Source organism: Abrus precatorius, unplaced genomic scaffold (genome assembly GCF_003935025.1).
Source record: "Abrus precatorius isolate BTA unplaced genomic scaffold, Abrus_2018 Scaffold9, whole genome shotgun sequence".
Lineage (NCBI taxonomy): Eukaryota > Viridiplantae > Streptophyta > Magnoliopsida > Fabales > Fabaceae > Abrus > Abrus precatorius.
Window position 1 is genome coordinate 8,807,268 of NW_020874439.1, and position 21,773 is coordinate 8,829,040.

At 28.6% G+C, this 21,773-nt stretch overlaps 3 protein-coding genes across 3 annotated transcripts; 2 read left to right on the forward strand and 1 right to left on the reverse strand.

The window, feature by feature from the left end:
- Positions 1-176: 176 nt before the first annotated feature.
- On the forward strand, positions 177-2,461 carry LOC113851519 (ninja-family protein AFP3). Its single transcript, XM_027482028.1, has 2 exons — positions 177-869; positions 1,607-2,461. Exons 1-2 carry the CDS (start codon positions 383-385, stop codon positions 2,191-2,193), a joined length of 1,074 nt encoding a protein of 357 aa, XP_027337829.1. The 5' UTR covers positions 177-382; the 3' UTR covers positions 2,194-2,461.
- A 1,666-nt stretch (positions 2,462-4,127) lies between these two features.
- LOC113849922 (galacturonosyltransferase 8-like) lies at positions 4,128-7,766 on the reverse strand. Its single transcript, XM_027480173.1, has 4 exons — positions 7,601-7,766; positions 5,670-6,917; positions 5,104-5,384; positions 4,128-4,216 (listed from the first exon to the last, which is right to left on the reverse strand). Exons 1-3 carry the CDS (start codon positions 7,760-7,762, stop codon positions 5,109-5,111), a joined length of 1,686 nt encoding a protein of 561 aa, XP_027335974.1. The 5' UTR covers positions 7,763-7,766; the 3' UTR covers positions 4,128-4,216; positions 5,104-5,108.
- Positions 7,767-15,348: 7,582 nt separating this feature from the next.
- Positions 15,349-20,207, forward strand: LOC113851372 (ethylene-responsive transcription factor-like protein At4g13040). Its single transcript, XM_027481835.1, has 7 exons — positions 15,349-15,621; positions 16,658-16,757; positions 16,906-17,036; positions 18,041-18,128; positions 18,628-18,808; positions 19,655-19,776; positions 19,871-20,207. The coding sequence occupies exons 2-7, from the start codon at positions 16,715-16,717 to the stop codon at positions 20,017-20,019; spliced, it is 714 nt and encodes a 237-aa protein (XP_027337636.1). The 5' UTR covers positions 15,349-15,621; positions 16,658-16,714; the 3' UTR covers positions 20,020-20,207.
- Positions 20,208-21,773: the final 1,566 nt, after the last annotated feature.

Genomic DNA, 21,773 nt, shown 5'->3' on the forward strand with positions numbered 1-21,773 from the left:
CACCCTCATGAAGCGGCAACGCATCACGCTCTCTCTGAACCTCGAGATTTAAGCACGGCTAGAGATTCACGGGGCTCATAAACGAGCCACGTGTCCCATAATCCCATCCCCTCATTAACCGCCACGTGGCCTTCCACGAGCACCATAAATAAACAGATTCTCCGTTCCTCGATAAGAAAGAAAGTATTTAGCGGTGCAACCTTCGTTAACGCCCCTATCTAATTACACACCCCCAACAAGATCCCATTACGTGTCGCTAACCGCCTTCCCTGCCTTCTCGCCTTTCGCCACGTGTGCCTCTCTTTCTAAAATAAAACTCAGACTGCAAATTCTTAAAAGAGAGGGATCACGTACCACTGTCGTATGAAGAAACTGTGTCACCATGGTTCAAGTTGAAGAGATAGAGCTCGATTTGGGGTTGTCCATCGGAGGGACTTTCACCAAACACACCCTCCAAAACCCCGCACCCGATTCCCCGCCCCAAACCTTTCATTTTTACTCCGATCCACAAGACAAGCGTGAGATTCAGGCGTTGCGGAGAATGGAGGTCAAAAAGAAGCGAGAGCAGAAGAGGGACCGGGTTAGAGAACCCGAACCCGAATTGCAACGGGCTTTTAAGAGGGAGAAAACGGATTCTCATAACGGGGTCAGTGGGGCGTGGACGACACCTCCGTTTCGTATGCCCCAGTACGCCACCGTGCAGTACCTGCCATTGAGTAACGCCTTTCCTTTACCGTGTTGGCTTGCCAGCGAGAAGAATGTGGATGGAATAGACGGTGTTAACAGCGGAGGTATAAAAGCCAAGTCTAATGGGTCTTCAAGGTGCAGTTCTTCTGTGGTTTCGGATTACCAAAGCTCTTCTCGCGAAGGTGAATTTTTATTTATTAATTTATTGAATATTCATTTTGTTTCCGTTGGCTAATTATTATGATTTCTTTCTTTCTTCGTAATCACAATTTTCTAGGTTCTTTTACACATTTATCACTATTATATGAATGCATTTGGAGCCTCTTCTTAGTTTTGCTAAGTGATCATTGCTTCTTATAGAATGTACTATTTGCAATGACATTATTGAGGATGTGGATTCTCTGCACTTGAAATCGAATAATTCAATTTAGTGCTACAAAAAATACATCTTTATTCGAGGGCCATGGATTATGATATCGTGCAGCTTTTAAAATAGATGCAAATTGATCATTATCCGGATTTTGGTACAGTGCATGGGTAACATGTCACCTACTTCTTCATCCCTCACTGGTCACCCCTAGTATAATCAAATGGCTTCTTGATTTTTCTATCTAGAAATTAATGCATATGAAAAGTAGAACAAGCAGAATCACGTGCCGTTTCTTATCCAGCGATGCTGCTTATCGCCGTATTTGTTCTTAGGTTGTAGCCAGACAAGAGAATTTAGTATCTTGAGATTTGATAAGGTTATCAGAGGTTTTTTTTTTTTTTAAAGTGCCACATTGTGGCTGGAATTTTAACTACTCTGACATTTAAATAATCAAACGGTATCAATACTTGACATTCATATAAGGCCCTTGTGTTTACCAATTATTTTCTGGATATAATTTTAATAATTATCACAAATTTCTTTTATCAGATGGAGGCAGCACCGACAGCCGCAGCCATTCGGTTCATTCTTTAGCCGAACCAACCCGATTGAACAGTTCCAAGGAAATGAGCAACGCAACACAACCTGAAGAAAGTGCTTCTGCTTCATCTCATCCTATGGGATCAAAACAAGGCAACAATAATGCACAACAAGAGAGAAAGCACACTGTGAAGGAAACCCAACCAAACATCACAAAAACCAAGGCAATGAAACCCAATGAAGAAGCTTCAACATGCAACAATGCACTTTCAATGCTTGAAACGCCCTTGTTTTATGAAAATTCAAACAGTGGCCCTTTGAAGGATACCAAAGGTGACATCATGGCAAAGCCACCAAAGCCTCTGTCCCAGGTTTCTTCACTCCCTCAAATGCCGTATGTATCAACTAAAGGGAACGGGCCAAATGGGAAAACGGTTAATGGGTTTCTATACAGATATACAAAATCAGAAGTTAGCATTGTTTGTGTCTGCCATGGAAGCACATTTTCACCAGCTGAGTTTGTGCAGCATGCAGGGGGCACAGACATCTCACACCCTCTAAGGCACATTACAGTGATTCCTTCTGCCTTTGGGTGATCCATTTTTTGTCTTCCTTTTTTTTTTTTCTCTCTCTTTTCTTAGCTTGTCTAAAGGGAGATGCAGAAAATTTTCACTTTTAAGTGTCTTGTGTTTTCTTACATGATCTCTAGGCAGAGTATATATTTTGGTTACAGGAACTTTCTATTAACTATTCTAACTGCATTAACAATCAATTACTCTTAACTCCTTTGTTTTCTTGTTTGAGTTTCGTTGAACTCAAATCTCTTTTCTTATATTGCAATGCCTACTGTGCTGGCTGGGCTTTAAGAAATTCTTGCAGATGTTGGAGTTGGGATACAAATAAATAACCATATCCTGCCAGTTTTGTCTCATTCTTCGTGCAACGGTAGGAAAATGGATAATTGAATCAGTTCATTCTTTGGAATCAGAATTCGCGGTTTTATTTTCATCACCATAAAAATGGTTTCAATAAGATTTTATTCTGTTAAATATTTCAAATTTTGAATAATTTAGCTCTTCAAATTTTTATTAGTTAGGCCCTTCAATTTTTAAGCATAAACAAAAACGGTTTCTAGTGCCATATTCTTTTTCTGTTAAATATTGAGTTGCATAACTGAGATAGATCCTAGTTATTTTTGCCATGTTTACGCCCTGTTATTCTTTTCCTCCTCATGAGCGTGTGCCACCTCATCTAAGCTAAGTTAAATATTGAGGTGTAAAATTAATAGAAAATTAAATAAATTAACTATTTAATTAGTTAAAATGCATGCGTTGAACAATTAATAGTATACATATATATAATATTAAAATTAAATTTATTTATTTATTTATTTGTTATTAATTATTTTTATTTATCAATTAATTAACTAGATAATTATTTTGTACTTATTATCCAACTAGTTAATTAAGTATTTATGTACTTATAATCAACCAAAAGATGGAACAGAAAAGAAAAGAGAGTAGCAATGGTTTTAGCACGGAAAAAAATGAAAAAAGTTGTAATTAGGTATATATAAAAGAATATTTTATATATTTATATTCTCTTTAGTTGTAATTTTTCTAATTTCTTTAATTAAAAGTAATTTTTTTAAATAAATTATTATTTTTATTATTTATTATACATATTCAATATAAAATTCACAACTATTATTTATTTTTATTATTTTGGATGTAAATTATTTTAAAAATAAAGATAAAAAATAAAAATTAAATTATTAGTAATTAGTTTTTTATGTTAACTTTTAAAAATCATAAACTAATTTTATTTTTTACTAACTAAACAATTATTAGTTTATTAATCAAATAAAAATGTGCAAGTTGCTAAACAAGCTACTAATCTATGTAATTAAGGAACAAACTTCTCAGTTACTTAATACTTCTCTATAATCAAGGATGACAATAAGTAGGATAATATAATACTCATTTTGATATCCGCGTTTTAAGAAAATATCCGCCTCTAGTCTCATACTTGCATGAATAATAATTTTAATCCTTATACTTATATTTTCTAGGTATACACATATCCATACATGTTCTTATTACATGCGCTTGTTTAAGGAAAAAAACACTTATAAAAAAATATACTTATATAATTTCATATAAATAATATAATAATACAAAAGTTTAATACGTAATTACCGAATAAAGTTCGAGCATAGATAAAAAATAAAAAAAAAAGACCTCTTTTAGATTTTTCTGTAAATATGCTATAAACTCCAAATGGTCCACCATAGAATGCATATATTTAAGAATTATTAATAGAAGCAAGATCTCTTTTAGATTTTTATGGATCAAAGTGATAATTACTCAAATAAGTAGATGATCTGTCTACCTTCTTTTTGTTTTCTCAACAAAATTGATTGTTTTATATTCTTATATGGACTTTTATAAATTTAATTTAAAAGTGTTTATGTAAATAATTTGTTCCATCTGATCTTTTGCAATAATTGTATATAAATTTTTCTTCTCTATTAATAGTTTTTTTTTAAAGTGATTTCATACAACTCACATCTTTCTTTTTTTTTTCTATCATCAATTGCATCACAATCATCTCCATCCCCTGAAATAAGAAGTATATCAAAGTAGGATTTAGATTGACCTCTAATACCAGAATTATCAAATGATCCACCATAGAAAGCATATACTTAAGAATTATTATCGTAGAAGCAATATCTATTTTAGATTTTTATGAATCAAAGTGATAATTACTCAAATAAGTAAATGATCTATCTACCTTTTTTTTTATTTTCTCAACAAAATTAATTGTCTTATATTCTTATATAACCTTTTATAAATTTAATTTAAAAGTGTTTATGCAAATAATTTGTTCAATCTAATCTTTTACCTATAAGTTGCTTATTGCAATAATTGTATATAACTTTTTTTTCTCTATTAATATTTTTTTTTTAAAGTGATTTCATACAACTCACATCTTTCTTTTTTTTTTCATCATCAATTACATCACAATCATCTTCATCCACTGAAATAGGAAGTATATCAAATTAGGATTAAGATTGACCTCTAATACCAAAATTATCACTCGATCGAGAATCATTAAGTACACTTTAAAGAGCATTTTAGGTTGTGTGTAATAAGTAAATTGTATTAGCATAGTTAAATAATATAAAATAATAAATAAATTTTTCTAGTAAAAATATGAAACAAAAAACTTATTTTTATGGTTTACTTTATTGATAAATATATTTTTCTGTTAATTTTATAAAAAAAATTTAATTAGATAGATTCTTATATCTTTAAATATGTATTCTTTTATTTGAATAACATAAATATTTAGATTAAATTTCTTAATCTTTTATTTTGCATAAAAAAATAAATTTAGAAACAGAGATTATAAATTGAAAGACAATATTACTTAAAAATTTAAAATTTAAAATTTGTCTATTTAAAAAAAAATAAAATAATTCTGTCCTATAAAAGAACTCTTACCCCATTTAGAGACCAAAATTGCAGGCCTGGACAAACTCTAACTCATAGTCAACATACTTTGTCCAAATGGGCTTGAATTGATTAATGGCAATGTCAAGCCATGGTTTCATGTTACCATTGAAGTGAACCGCTGCTGCATTCCTAATCTCATCCATGCTGATGCTTGGGTTATAGCCAAGACCCAGAACATGCCATGACTTATCTAAGGGCTTTGTTGTTGAGTAATATGTAATTAGACCTGGTGGTAATGTCCCCAATTTCCACAAGGTCCGGTTCTCATTCTGCACCAGCATAAGCATATCCAGTTAAATATGATATAATAAAGAATAGCTTCAGGTAGGATAATAATTCAGTAAGATTGCAAACAGTGTGTACTCATGAGAATGATTGAAAGTAAACCTCTAGCATAATTACTAGTGCTGCATTAGTTGACATTTACATGTTATTTGAATAATAATATCATGCTTGAAGTGAGACTATTATGTGGTAGAATTTAATATTGGTTGAGGATTATAAAAAGAAAAGAAAAAAACATTGTTGAAAACATGAAAAGTTTCAAGCCTCACCAAATTCTGCCAGTAGTGATACTCTTCTGTGCATTTTTCCCTTCTCCAAGCATCCAAATCAAAGAAATTCATTCCGTAAGCCCATGCACATGCCTTTGGGTTGAATTTTGCTTTAATCAAGGGATGTGAGAAATTCATGTATTGTGCATATCTATGGAATGACCCAAAACATGTTTCTACAGCTCCATTCACCTTGCCATCCATATCAATTTTCCATAACCCAGTAAGGTCCTTCTGAACCACAATGTCATCATCCAGAAACAAAATTCTATGCAGCTTTGGATACATTTCAGGCAAGTAGAATCTCAAATGGTTCAATATTGACAAATATTTAGGATTCCTAAACTTCATATTTGTTGGGTCCTTTGTGGCATTCTCAAGCTTGTTTTCAAAGTAAAATCTCTGCAGGTTAGCAGACTCTAGCTGCCGAAGCACTGGCACATATGAAGAATTCAGGAACTTGTAATCCTCAACTGCCTTAACCTCAATGTGTGCTCCATTATAATTCTTCAACTTAAACATCACTTGCATTGTTCCAAGATTCATCTTATCTGTCACAACATGAAACACATGCTTCCATGATTCCTTTGCATTCTTTGTTGCTGAATTGACCACCACGGAAGCTGCAATAACATTATCCGAGAATATGGCATAGTGATACAAATTAGGATCTTCAAATTCTGGAGGAGTCGACTTTCCCTCATCTGAATACTTCTCCGGATGTGCAATCCTTTCTTCCGTCAACCGCATGGCGAGACAATGCAAACTTTTTGGAATTGACTTGGCCGCAATCAAGCTAGAGAAAGCTCCCTGCTTCTTTGCCTTGGTCAATTGCTCATTCACGGCAAATATCGTATCCTTCAACTTCTGAATCTTGAGCTGATTATCAAAGGACTCTTTGGCTTCGCCTATCACTTGGCGTGAGATCTTAATTCGCTCCTTCACTTCCTTTTCCAATTGGCGTAGCAATGATTCATTAATTAGGCCGGCATGAGAGCTGAAAAGTGCACTGTATTGGGGTTTGCTCATAAGATCCGAGAAGTTCCTTGAGAGTTCAGCAAAAACCCTAACAAGCTTGGAACTCTCAAGCTTGAGTTTTCGTGCATAGGATGCATACCCCAGAGCCAAAGCACGATAATCTTCAGTTTGCTTACGGATGTGATCTAATCGTTGTTTCATGGGATCTGTTTTCAGTGTGAGCATGGATCTCCTTATTGATTCAAATCCTTGTGCACCCCATTCAGAACCCTGGTTCAGAATCATAGCAGATTAATTAAATCTCTTTCATTTTCCAGAGATATAGAAAGACAAACAAAACAAATTAACCCTTTAGAGTAATATTTCCACTTAAATTTTCCGTTTGTTTCCCAAGAAAATAGCAAAGCAGCAAAATTATCTGGTTTTGCTATGGCTTCCTTTATTCAATATCTTCCCTCAATCTGTTTCATTACCCAGAAAATAAATAAATAAAAGAAACCTTCTCAGTCACACTTCCACTCAAATTTTCCGCTTGTTTCCAGAGAAAATAGCAAAATAAAAAATCAATCTGGTTCTGTCATGGCTTCCATACACTCATCCAATCTCTCTCATTTCCCATAAAGAAAGTAACTGACGAACAAAACAAAGAAACCCTTTTAGTTACCTTATTCACTCAAATTTTCTTGTTGTTTCCCATAAAAATAACACTCAAATCACCATGGAATCCTCACCGCACTTGAATCCTAAACAAAAATCAAATTTTCCTACGAATTACACAAACCCACAAACAAAAACATAAATCAATCACGAAAGCCCACACTCTACTCGGAAAAAAAATAAAACAGAAAAAAAACTGATTGTTTCTCGGGAAATTTACCCAGAAAAGAAAACCAACCAAAAAAATATTGAGAAAATGTGAGAATGTTGAAGTTGCAAGAAAAACAAAAGCTTACAATGTTACGGTGAGTAGTGGAGTAGAAACGAGTAGTGAAGAGAAAAGAGAAAGTGAAGAAAACGCAGAAAACAATAGATATTGCAAAGGCCAACACTCTGAACGAGAACTCGAAGCTTCTGTTCCCTCCGGTGCCAGAGAGTGCGGTTCGTACGTTCCTCATTTTTTTTGTTGTGTTAAGGATTCAATTCAGAAGAAGAAGAAGAAAGTGAAGCGCTCACTTTACTCAAGAAAATCATGCACACAAGTTTTCTTTATTTTTCCCACAAGTTTAGGAGAGAGAAAAGATTATTATATTTTTCAACTATAACATCACATTTATCGAGTATGTGGAAGGGACTATATTGTTTGGTTTAAAACCGTACGAAGGAAGAAAAAATAAAGTTAAATTGAAGAAAGATAAGAAAAAAATAATTAATATTTTAATTATCGTCCATATAATTTTTTGCATAATTTTATATTTAATTAAAATACTATGTTGTATTTCTTAAATTGAAAAACAATGTTATTTTTAACTTTAAAAAAACATTACAATTTAAAGCAATATATATATATATATATATATATTCAATTCAACTTTGTTAAATATTTAAAATAAAAATATTATTACCTTTAGTAATACTACAAGATTCAATAAAAATACACGTTATTTAGAAAAAAAAATTTATTTATAGTTGTAAAATTATGATTTATAAATGCTTCATTAATTAAAATTTATTATGTGTTATCATCAAGTTTGTACTTACATCATTTAACAAAAAAAATGAATTTAAATTAATTGTACTTTAACATTAAACTCATTTATTTTTATTTAAAATTAAATTTTTCAAAATTCTATTTTTACAAATTAATATTCTAAGATATTCTTTATATATATAGGGAAAGATCTTTTAACGTAAGTTTAAAAAATTTTACACTTAATTTGAGTCTTTCATTTAACTTATATTTAATCATTAGTGAAGTAATAAATTATAACTCGTTAAATATAAATTAAATAAAAGACTCAAATCAAATATGAGTTTTGTCTTCAGATTTATCGACTCACTTGCTTTCTTAGATTGGTGTTGGTTGTAGTAAAAAAAAATGGATATATTTATTAATTGTTTGGGTAAGTACAGTGTAGTCTTTATGGTTACGTAGAAATATAATTGTGTTTTCCAAGTGTGTTTTAGATGAGAGGGAAGTCTTATATTCTATTATTCTGAAGTTCTAGAAATGACTATCACTTGTTAGTAAGGGAGAAGTTATTTTATTAGTTGATTGGTATTTGAACCCACAAAATTGTATCTGTCTTAACTATGTATAATTATGCTTTTACTTTTTATTTTCCTGAATAAGTATTAATTTTTTCTCTGTGTATATGAGTTTTGAGTTCTCTTTGAACTCTTTAATAATATATGTTTTGCCTATCTAAAAAAAATGTAAAAGTTTTTAGACTTTCATTAGTGTAAGAAGATTATATTATAGTTTGATGTTTTATAAAATCTATATTTCTAAAATAAATTAAATTTAAATTACTTGAGTTGAAACAATATAAAGTTCAAAATACACTTAAAAACATAAAAGATATCATTAATAATTACAATTAAGTTGAAACAAGTTATTATTTGCAATAATGATCATGCAAATAATGATCAAGGATGCAGGTTGTTATAATCATCCAACTCTTCATCACTGTGACTTCCACAAATTATTGAAAACAAAAAACAAGAGTTTCTCAAATTTGTCCAAAAAAGGAGAGAAATACAAAGTTCTTTGAAAAAATTTCTAAGTAAATTTTTAAGTTTTTGAACACTTATGGATTATTTGACTATGTCTTGCCAAAATCCAGTTGTTGTAAATAACATAGTAAAGCCAATTCATTTTTTTTAGTATTATCAATATTTCAAGTATCATTATGAGTGCCCTTATTTTGTAAATTTTTAGTAAAAATCACTACATGTTACATGTTTGACTTTTTTAGAACAAATCTAAAAATTTTCTGCTTCATTTTTTTCCTAGTTGTTTTACTTTGTCGATAAATTTGTCTAAACATAATCCTTTCTTATTCTTATATTTTTTTTTCACCCTTTCTTGCATAATATAATTTTTTTGAAGAAATAATTAAAAACTTCATGACTACTGTGGAAAACTTTTTAGGTGTAATCCATGTTAAGGTAAATTGATATTATTCCCCAACCTAAAGGTACACTATAATTTCAAAGATTATATATTTGTCTTGTTAGGTGCAAAGGTGACTTTAAAGGTGGATACAAGCCATTAATAAGTTTTGATGATGTTTTTTTTTTTTTTGGGCGTTACTACATAGACATACAATTATTATTGACAATAGGTCAATAAGCTAATAACCAAATTTGCATAATATAGCTTATGTAGTTGTTGATGTTGAGAATCAAAAAGACTTTTAACAAGTTTGCATGAAAATGTAGAGATTATTAGATGAAATTTTATCTTTGACAGCAAGATGAAGTTCTACATGAGAATAACTTATCAATGTTTCTATGATAGGAACTAATTTGTAGGGATTTTGATTTTTTTTAGGGACTAAATAATGTTTCTAAGTTAAGAACTTATTTGCATGATTTTTAATTTCTTAGGAACTAAATTGCTTATTCATTTCTCTTGTAAGGTTTAATATCAACTTTACAGGAGGTCATATTAGAAGCATAACATAAGTTTTCTGTACGATATCTTTAGCAAAATTTTAATAAGTAGTGAATGGATAGAAAATTTAAACAACCATTATAGGACTGTAAGATTAATTATAGTCTTGTAATTCAATGCAAATATGTTGACAATGAAGATAATGAGTGAGAAGGCATGGGTATATTTGGACAAGTGGTTTCAAGAAGCCTAGACTAAGACATGTTTTTTTAAAAGGTCAAAAGTTAATAATATATGTAACAATAATTGTGATGTCTTCGTTGCAAAGATCATAAATGCAAAGTTTAAACCAATTATAACAATGGTAGAAAAGGTCATATGCTATATTATGACTAAAATTAATACAAATAAGTTGAAATTGATTACTGTGTTAGTCATTTGCCTCTTATAGAACAAAACAAAGTAGAAAAAAAAAAAGTAATAAATGAACATTAGTATAGTCATGTAAAGAAATAACTATCTCTATCTTGCTAATTCAATTAATTTTGACATTTTTTAATCAAATTTTAACATGTTTATTGAATATTACTTGAAGTTTGTTGTACTATATGTTGCTGTGTTGATATGTCTTTTTTTAACTTATAAAGACATGTCATGCATGCATATTATTGTTGTAATAACATATAAAATGAGCGATTAAAAGACTATTGTTAAGGATGATTAACAATGACATTATTTCATACAAGTTATGAACATCATGTTGAACCATTACAATGTTAGGAGTTTTAGGAGCACACTCAACAAATTCTACCGTTATTACCAAAGGTTAGAAGTATTATGGGCAGACCTAAGAAACAAAGGTGATATGATAAAAATGTAAGGAGGCCGTTGATAACCTAAACCCACGTTAACTCAAAAGAATATTGGTTGAGTTTAAGTGTTTAGTTGTGCAACCCTAAACCAAAAGAATCAAATTAACTTGTCTTATGCTAAAAAAAAAAAAACAAAGACTAGAAGAGCTTTAAGCCTAACAAAGCAATATTTCATTTCCAAAATTTGGCTTATTCAAACCCTAATTGACAAAGGCTACAAATGAAATTGTACCTATAATATGACTCAATTGATTGAGTTTGAAAGGTTAGAAAGGTTGTCCAACTACTGCATAAGATAAGATTAACCTTTCCCAATTAGTCTCACTTGTCAAGAAAAATAATTCATCATTAACATTAAGTCCATCAAAGACTCATAAGTGAAACCAATTAACCATTAGGCAAAGGCTCTATCTTGCAAATATTCTAATTTCACTACCAATAAAGCCCACTAGCATGTCTACCAAATGATTAGAAAGATGATTCTTTAAAAATTACGTTATTCATGCGAACACCTAAACTAAGGACTAGTACACCTTAAATTTTACTTGTTTTTTTTTTTGGATGTATAATGTTGTCTATTATTTCAAATGTATCATGTGTTTCACTTATTTTGTTTTTTTTTTTTTTCACAAGTTGTTGTGTTTTGGTGGCCACCAATTTGGTATAGATTCATTTATGTCATTTAGACATTATATGGTTGTTACATGTTGTGACTTATTATGAATACTATTTTTTTTTTAGTTCTATAGAAACATAAAAATATTAATCAATTAAGATTGTAGTCAATAACTAATCTTTATCAAGTAGAGGAAAAATACATCATTCTCTTACATTCAACTAATACATTTTTTTTTATTTAACAACTTATATTACTTATCCAATCTTTCATGCAAATCATCATCATAATTTTGCAAAGAAAATTAATCTATGAATTTCAATCTCTATCTATAAAATCTTGATAACCTAATTCTTCATATACAACTATTACAATTCTAAGAACAAAGGTTACTTTATTAACAATAAAACTCTCCACTATACTAGTACTATTATTAATTCATGCAAAATAATTACAATAGTCACTAACTTGCATAATGTGTAACACCTTAATAAATTATTAAAAACCTTAACCTAACACAACCCTTTGCCAAATTGGTTTAGACAAAGAATCCAACATATTTATTTTATATTTAGTACATATGAAGAACAATATATCAAGATTAACTTTTGTTTGTGGTTACTCTCAATCCATAATACTAAACCTTACCAATTTATCTCTTATATTGCAATAATGATGACGATGAAACAAATGTATAATCAAATTTCTATAAATTTTGATTACTTTTTGCCTCTATTAAAAATATATGAATACTAAAACAATATAAAAAAATAAAGTCCAACAAATTAACTAAGAGAGAACTAAAAATGATGAAAGAAAAAATTAAAAATGAAAGATTTGTAATCTTAGAATGCAATCAATCACATATTTATAAAAAGACCACTAAAACATTTTATAATTAATGTACCTTATAAAAAGTACTAGAAGAAATACATATTAAATTAAAGCCTAAAAAAATGTTAAAAAAATTTATTAAATTATAATTATTTGTTATATTAGTTGTTCAATTTATTGATAAATATAACAAATGAATTTATATAATTCTTGTATAAATTTAATTTTACTTTACAAATAAAAATATATTTAAGATAATTATATTTGAGGATTTTTAATTACTTTTTACTCTTCATTTTTATTATTGAATCAAATCTTTTATTAAGATTAAAATAAATTATATAAATAGTATAATAAAAATGAAAAATATATAATATTAAATTAGAATGAATAATATAATATATAATAGGTATTATCACTAATCATGTGATAAGTAACGTGTAATTATTTTAACTCCTAAAAATATAATAATGTTAAATATTTAAAATATTTTTTCAACTCGATTTAAATATCATTATCTTTTAAACTATAAGCAATAAATAAAAATAAATGAGAATTTTTATAAAAAAAATACTAAAATTAGAAAGATAAGTTGCTTTATCAAATACAACTATTTTGGTAAAATAAATTTATGAAATAGTGAAATAATCTTAAATTAAACTATTTTTTTAATACACATTTAATCTTACACTTCTAAAATTTATATATTTTATATTAATGTATTAATATTTATATCACTGTTATAAAATTTAGATCAGTTAATCATTTATTTTATATATATCAAAGTAACCTAATTTCTTGACCAAATTTTTAGACAATCCAAGCTTTTCGGTTTAAATGATTAGACAACTTAGTTAAAGTTTAATAACATTGGTTTATATTTCCCTTAAATATTTTTATGCATTAATTTATTCTTTATTTTTAAATAAATGTATTTTTAAGAATAATTTTTTTCTTAATATACTTTATGGATTCTTTTGCATTGAACATTTAATTTTTAATTTAATTTTATTAAATTAAAAAATTATATATTGTAATTTAATATAATATTGATAGTATAGTATAGCAAAAATTCATTCGTTGAACATTAAATTTGGAATCTCTTTCCAAAATTGTTTTAACTTTTTTTTTGTTGCTATTATTGTTTTAACTTTTAATGTCTATCTATTTTTCCTTTTTCATATGGTGATTTTTTAAAGTTTTAAATTTTGAAATACTATAAAATTTATTGTATATTGTGTGCGCATTATTATATTAAAGTAAATCTTAAATAATATATATATATATATTATGATTATTTTGAAATTGAATAAATTAAAAATTAAATATTTAGTTAATAAATGTTTTATTAAATTAAATAAGGCCAATTTTAAAAACTAAAGATTTCAAAATTTAAATTAAATTAAAAAATTTATTACAAGGAAAGAAAAGTAACATATCATGGTGAGAAAGAGAATTAACTTTTAAAATAATTTTTTTTTTAATAATGATTCAAAACACACTTATTTAAAAATTAGGACTCACATTTTACAAATAAAAACTGATATCTATTTTCTAAAAAAATATTTATTTAAAATATCAAAATATATTAAAATAATATAAAGGTAAAGAAACAAGATCGTTGTAAAAATAAGCATCGAGTAAGTACGTGGATAAATGATTAAGGGTTATTCCAATTTAACATACGTTCTTCACCAAAATCGTTGTAAAAATAAATATATTTTATTAGAATATATTATACTTGAATTAATAATTCCTTAAAATCATAACAAACACTATCTTATTAGGTAAGTTTTTCAAATTACCAAACATTTTTAAATTGCAAATAGCAAAACCGCAAAGTTGACATAATTAATAGATAATTGAATTTTAAATATACTAATTAATAATATAATTTGTTTACTTTAAATATTTACAGATAATTATCTAGTTTTTAATTTTTTTCAAAAATAAAATAAAATAAATAGCAATTTTAAAAATAAATTAAGTCAAACATGTTTTAAGTTTAATGTCTAAATTATAATAATCATAAAGATTTGTTGAAAAAGCCAAAATTTATTTTAATAAATTATATGCATTAAAGATATAATAATAATAAATTTGTCATTTAATAAATTTTTACATATAGGAGTTAATAACAAGCTAATAAATTTCCTTTATATTAAATTAAATAACTTTTTAAATAATTAATTTAAAATATATTGTATTATTATATTTGCATTTAATGAAATAAATAGTTAATGTTATAAATAAATAGTCTACAATGATCTTCGTCTAGGAAAATAATAAAATTTTAAAAATATTTTTTATAAATTTAAAGTATATTTCTTTTCCTTTTTAAAAAATACTTTTCTCTCATTAAAAATAAAAAAAAAAATAAAAATTTATATTATATTTTATTTTTGAAAATAAAAAACATTAAAAAAAATACTCTTACATTCTTAAATTTTATATTAAATTTAATTTAAATAAAAAATAAAAATAATTTTTTATAATATTTATAAATTTGAAATTATATATTTTTAAATTAATAATTGCAAATTTTTTAATATTTTAAAAATTAAAAAATATTTTTATTTTTTAAATAAATTATTAACTCTTAATATTTATTATATTTGTAATATAAAATTAATAATAATAATAATTTCACAAGTGAAATGATATTAAATGTATTCATAACTTACAACACATTTTATAAATTACCTAAAAATAAACAACAAAAATGTGAAAAGGGTAATACGGTAAAGTTGACATGTCTCTAACCAACCTCATTGGAATTTGCTTGCTGGCCCCTTTAAAGGGAATGATAGACTTTGAAATTTTAAACCAAACCAAACTACCAACGCAGCAGGCAAAACAGCAGCAGCAGCTACGTCCACTCTCTCTCTCTTCACCCCCTCTGTCCACCACCCTTCCACATAAGACACGCAGAACACACACAACCTTGTCTGGGAGAAAAACAAAACCAAACATCAAAAAGGTGGTAGATACATAGGTCACAACAAAATACATATATGTCACACCACCACCTCTGCGATACACTGTTTTTTATTTTTTAAGAAGTGGGTACCAACAATGGCTTATTTCAGTCTCAAGGTACCAACAATGGCTTTCTCTTGTCATCATTCGCCTTGCGTTGATGGGTCCTTGTGGGTCGTTTTTATGGGTTTGGAAGGCTTAAAAACTTGATCTTTTTTTCTCTTTTGGCTTTGTGGGTTTCTCTTGAATTTTTGTCTTGTCTTGTGCCTTGTGTGAATGTATGTGTTTTGGTTTGTGCTGTGTGATAATTGGGTTTGGCTTCTCTGTTAGAAAAGGTGGTAGGATGGGGTTGACTTCAACCCAAAGCAGAGAATTTTGGAGTTCATGTCACGGGGTGCTTTTCTGGGTGATTTATTTTTTTTCTGAAAATTTAATTTCGCTTTGTATTCTGGATGTGGAATATTCCTATTGTATAGTATTAACTTTATTTTGTCAGAAGAAAAAATAGTTTTTATTTTATTTTATTTTATTTTTCCTTCTTTTGGCTTTGAGGAAGATATCGTTGGTTGTGTTTTGATGGGTTAATAGTGCTTTATGGTATGATGAAATTGGATTTTTTATTTGATTGATTATGGATAATGGTTTGTTCTGGATGATAGTGGTTGAAATTGTGTGGTGATCGAGGTTTATCTGCATTTGTATTTGTTTGTTTATGTATGGGTTTGGCCAACATGGTCTAAGCATGAGGGCATAATCACTCTGATTGCATTGCATATAGGTTAAAGCAGGATAAAATTTTGAGCAAAATCTTGTATTTGGATGTCTTTCTCAATGTTTAGTTAATGTCTTCTTTCTTCAATTATTGTCTTCTGGTGTTGTCACTTATTTCTTGTGCTAATTACTTTTATTGCATAAGTAGATCTTTCTAAGATTCCTCTAGCCATTACTTATTTGTTGTAAATTTATTTTTGGCTGACTCATGGCAAATATATGATAATTATATTTTGCGATTGTTAATTTTTACAATGTCTTGCTGAGATTGGAGCTTTTTCTTCCTTTGTAGTTCCAACTTATTTGTTTCATATCCCTGAAAATCTTCTATTTTTGTTGTATATACTATTCATTCTGTATTGAAGGGAAGTTGGTTTTATAGGAAATTAATCATCGTACTCTGATAACTTGGTAAGTAGATTGGAACTAACAAGTAACAATGGTGAGCTTGAGAAGACGCAGACTTTTGGGACTATGCTCAGGTAAATGTTGTATTACATATTTCATTTAATTTGGACTGTTATTATGGAAATAGGATAAAATGACATCTTTGGTTGCCTTGAGTCTGCTATATGAGTTGTATCTAACCTTTAATCGACATTATTTACTAATTTCACTGGGCCTTTACAGGAAACAATTCATTTGTCACTCCACTTCCTCTATACTGTGAGAATCTAACTGGTGATGCAAATTCAAGTCAGCAGGCTAAACCTAAGAGCGAACAATCTGTTGTTTCTGATATTGCAAGCATCCTGGACAGTGTAGGAAAACTTTGACATTATTTACGTCATTCTCTCTCATTGAAAAATGTTTAAATACTTTCACCACATTTCATTGATATAAGGGTCCCTACAATTCATAAGTTTGCTATGTTGTATAAAACTTCTCTTTTTATCTATTTATGCTCAGGCTCAACATGCCCATAGTTTTGAACATAAGAAGTTATATTTATGTTGCTTAGCTGTTTAGCCTTTTGGGGAGGGGAAGCAAGATGTGGTATTCTCCAAGTAAACAATAAGGGTGAAAAATCTGTTGGACTAGCTGTAAAAGTGATCTTTAACCAAGACTTCTGTTGTCTTCTTCAATTGGCTGAATAAACTAGATATATTTTTATTTTATTTGTGAACTGTGAACCTAATACCTGTACTTCATGAGAGAAAGGAATAAAGAAAGGAGTTGGCATTGGTTGTTTGTGTCGCCTGCTTTTGCTTATCACATAAAAGACAAACATAACCAATGCTGAATTTGAACATGAAAGAGGTATAAAGCTTTAAAAAGATATTGAATTTCGTATTTTTGAGTTTAGTTAAACCTCCTGGTTTTTAAACAAGTCTATTGAGGCATGCTTGGAAATTTCTGTTGTTGGAAGAATCAATGATACATGGGATTGAAAAAGTATTCTCTAAAAGAATGAGGGATGGGTTTTTCCTAATCTGCTGTTATTTTAAGATATAGGGTTCTTGCATTCCCATTTCTACTTCCATGGATAATTTCCTCTGTGATCTAAATTTGTTTTGATTTAAATGCTAAAATTTGCAACATGCTACTGTTTAATACAAGAATATAGCTGAAGATTCTAGATTGATTGCCATTAAGTGGTTGATTGGTTAGCATTTATGGAACAGATGTGTTAAGTAAGACGTAATAAGAACTGATATTTACCAAGTTAATAATATTTGAGAGCTCCTCCGTAGGTATTATATCTATTATTCATTTCTTAGATAGTCAGGAACTTGTACTAAACTCTTCTATTTGTGTTTCCCAGAACACTACTGTGAAAGTTGAATCAGGTTCATCAAATGTGTCTGGTTCTAGCTCGTCCAAAGAGCAACAACCTAGTCAACAAAGCACAGGTTTGTTTTTTAAGAGATATCTTTTTCTTTTAGCTGTTTTTATCTGATTAGTTTATGCTTACTAAACTGACCAAGTAATAGATAGTGTTTCCTTTACAAGAAGGGTATCTAATGTCTGGTTCATTGTGTTCTTTTATTTTTATTTTTTTCCTGATTTGATAGCTTTTCCACTTGCTAGTCTAATTATAGTAGATAAGACTTGGTTGTTGTTGGATCATTTTACACAAAGCCCTTAATTGACATTGAATGCTGTGCTGAGTAATGCCAATGGTACGTACATGGCGTCATGAAGTGTGTCATGGATTAACTGACATATAGGAACTGTATGCAGAAATTTAATTTGAACATAAGAATGCATGAATGCAGCTTACATGCATGTACAGTTTACTAATGTATGCTGAAAGTTAATTTGATGATAAACATGAATTCTGCAGCATTTCTGTTGTCTTTCTATGGCTATGCATGCTTGTGGTTACTTATTTTAACCTGCATCTTCCAGGGCCACCTGTTAAACGCAGAAGGCGACATTCAAGAAGACTTGTCCATAATCAAGAAACATGCTTCCTGAGAGGGGTCTATCTTAAAAATATGAAGTGGCAGGCAGCCATAAAAGTGGACAAGAAACAGATCCACCTGGGGACTGTTGGATCACAGGAAGAAGCTGCTCACTTATACGACAGGTAGCTTGAATTGTAGCATATCGATATCGATAATGTTCTCTTTAGATAACTCCTAAGTCATATAGAGAATATGCACTTCTTATTTTTTATAAACTGCCAAACTTATCTGCTTCTTTTGCTCACTCATTGACCCTCAGATAACTTACTGGGCCCCAACAAACCTATAATATGTAAATTTTGGGTATTTGGATTTTACCATTAGGCCATTGTCTACCATGTCAACACAATCATTTTTGCTGCTCTAATATTTGTGTAACTGTGGTTACAACAGTGACACTGCTTGTCTTTGTATGGCACCTAGTCTCTTGGTTGCCTGTTTATATTTCTTTTTCTTTTCTCATTTGGAGGTAGAAACATTGCACCTTAGGAGAAAATTCATTGAGTTAACTAGGGAGTTATCAAGATTCCTTTGCATGTATATGTGCATGATCATTTTTATTTTTTAATTGCATGAAAACCATGTCCAATGGCATCTCTGTATGTTGATGGTTCTACATTCTCTATGCTTTTACAATTTTAAACATTCATGTATGTCAGTCTGTTATGCAAGTCATGCAGCAGCTATGACTATGGTGTATGTAACCATCATTTTTGCATTAACTTTTGACTTACGAGCAAAGTTCATTATGCAAGCTAGCTGTAATAGAAATCTCAATATGGTCAAAGAATAGATTTGAGCATCTTCAGATAATGAATACAAACTCTACAAGCAAAATAGTAAAAAATCTTTGACAAACAATGTTTTATCCATTACTGAATGAGGGAGATTCGGTATTACAGTAGATTTTCATGTTCTTATTCATTATATTAACTATGATCCTTTTTGTATGTTTTATTTCTTTTAAGGGCTGCTTTCATGTGTGGGAGAGAGCCCAATTTCGAGCTACCGGAGGAAGAAAAGAGAGAACTGTGTAACCTCAAATGGGAAGAATTCTTGGCAATAACTCGGCAAGCGATCGCCAGTAAAAGTATGTTGTTTTTCCCTTTCAACTATTTTGTATATTTTCTTAGCCTTCTTAGGACTTAAATTTTAATATTTGTTCCATATAAAATGTTCTATAGAGCAAAAGAAAACGCAGAGTCCTGGACCACAAAATAGGAATGAGGAACCTTCATTGCTCAAAGGTGATCGCAACATTAAGCAAGGAGTTAGTGGTGTCTCTGCTAGCGAAGATGCAGAGAAAGAAACTACATTCTCTAGAAATACATGATTCAAGAATGAAGCAAGAGGATGAAACCTCCAGTTCTAAGAGTTTAGATTTAGTTACTTGATTCGTTTTCAATTTCATTAACCCAATAAACTGTACATGACTCAAGTTTATAGCTATTAGCTATTTTTTTTCCCCTGCGGTGGAAAATGAAGATACATTTCTTTATTTTAGTACATGGTTTATTGAGTAATACATCAAATGAGTCTTTGAAATTATGGGCATCAATTAATTTAGTCCTTGAAATTATAAAAATTTTCATTTTAGTCTCCTCAATTATCCAACAATGATTATTTTAGTCCTTCAAGTTACATGTGTACAATTTCTTCAAATTATAACAGTGAGGACTAAAAAGACCTATATGAGTTCTAAGGTCTAAATTAGCTTTTTTGTAATTTCAAGGATTAAATTGACTAGTAACTATAATTTTAGGGACTAATTTGATTTATTATTCTATGATTATTTATGTACTAAAATATGAACAAATATATTTTTTCTAAATGTAAATTTTCAAGCAGTTATACCCATATAGGTTTTATGTGAGGAGATAAAGCTTTAGAAAATGCTGTGATTTTGCTTATATGCATTGAGAAATCTTAAATAATGCTGAAAGATAGTAAGTTTATTCAACTATCGAACATCCTAAGTGTATTACTTCCTTGGTAGAATGTAATCCAAGGCTTCGTTTCATCTTTTCTGGGTGAACTAGACAAACAACTTTAGGGGAATTCGATAGAGCTTCGTTGATGTTTTTTGTTTCGAAATAATAAGAATATATTTTTTAATATGTTTTTTTTAACTAATCTTTTAAGCATATTATCTAACATCTTTTTTGGATTTATTATCTTCAATTTTTAAGATTTAGTTTATGGAATGTAAAATTGATTAATCCAACTAATTTAAAAATTTTTATTAAGTAGATTAATTTTATAATTTTTTATATAAAAATAATAATAAACACTTTATTGTAATATTTTATTTTAATATATAATATATTTTTAATAGAACAAGATATCTTCACACTAGTATAAATTTAAAAATTTTTACATTCAATCTGAACTTTTTATTTAACTTCAGATTTATAATTTATTATTTTATTAACTGTTAAATGTAAGTTAAATAAAAGACTCAGTGTATAAATTTTTAGATTTATATTAATATGAGAATATTTTTTTATTTTTAAAATATAAATACATTTTGAATAATATATTTATAAATATTTAAATTATATAAAATTAATATACATAATTATAAATATAATATAAAAAAATTTAACCTTTAATTTCAACGAAAGATAAAAAAATATGTTAAAGAATGTCACCCTAGCTTTGCTACAAGAATAGGGCGCAGAGAAATTGGTCAACAACCACGAACAACAGAATAGTGAAGTTGGCATTCGAAACTTATATCGGCGTTGACTTAGTCAAGGCAGTGCGTTAATGATTTCTGGTTCAACCAATAAATTAATGGTCAGATTGTATAAATTAAAACAAATACCTTTTCAAATATTTAATATTAACACATGTTCGCACTCACATTCATTTACTCGTTTAAAATACTGAGATTTTTTATTTAAAAACTTAGTTGATGTACGACATAATAAAAATTTATATATAATAAATTTTTATTATAAATAATTAGATATTATATAATTTAATACATTAAAATTATTAAATATTATAATTTTTATTAAAGATATATTATTTATTATTTTTTTAACATGTACTTTTGAACACATAATAAAAATAATAATAATT

Excerpts from the sequence above, each read along its gene's own strand:
- LOC113849922 (XM_027480173.1), bottom strand. The coding sequence starts at position 7,762 with ATGAGGAACGTACGAACCGCACTCTCTGGCACCGGAGGGAACAGAAGC. Across the intron at positions 6,918-7,600 it reads CCACTACTCACCGTAACATT|GGTTCTGAATGGGGTGCACA; the intron begins GTAAGCTTTTGT and ends ATTCTGAACCAG. Across the intron at positions 5,385-5,669 it reads ATCACTACTGGCAGAATTTG|AATGAGAACCGGACCTTGTG; the intron begins GTGAGGCTTGAA and ends ATGCTGGTGCAG.
- LOC113851519 (XM_027482028.1), top strand. The coding sequence starts at position 383 with ATGGTTCAAGTTGAAGAGATAGAGCTCGATTTGGGGTTGTCCATCGGA. Across the intron at positions 870-1,606 it reads CCAAAGCTCTTCTCGCGAAG|ATGGAGGCAGCACCGACAGC; the intron begins GTGAATTTTTAT and ends TTCTTTTATCAG.
- LOC113851372 (XM_027481835.1), top strand. The coding sequence starts at position 16,715 with ATGGTGAGCTTGAGAAGACGCAGACTTTTGGGACTATGCTCAG. Across the intron at positions 18,809-19,654 it reads GCTGCTCACTTATACGACAG|GGCTGCTTTCATGTGTGGGA; the intron begins GTAGCTTGAATT and ends ATTTCTTTTAAG. Across the intron at positions 19,777-19,870 it reads GCAAGCGATCGCCAGTAAAA|AGCAAAAGAAAACGCAGAGT; the intron begins GTATGTTGTTTT and ends AATGTTCTATAG.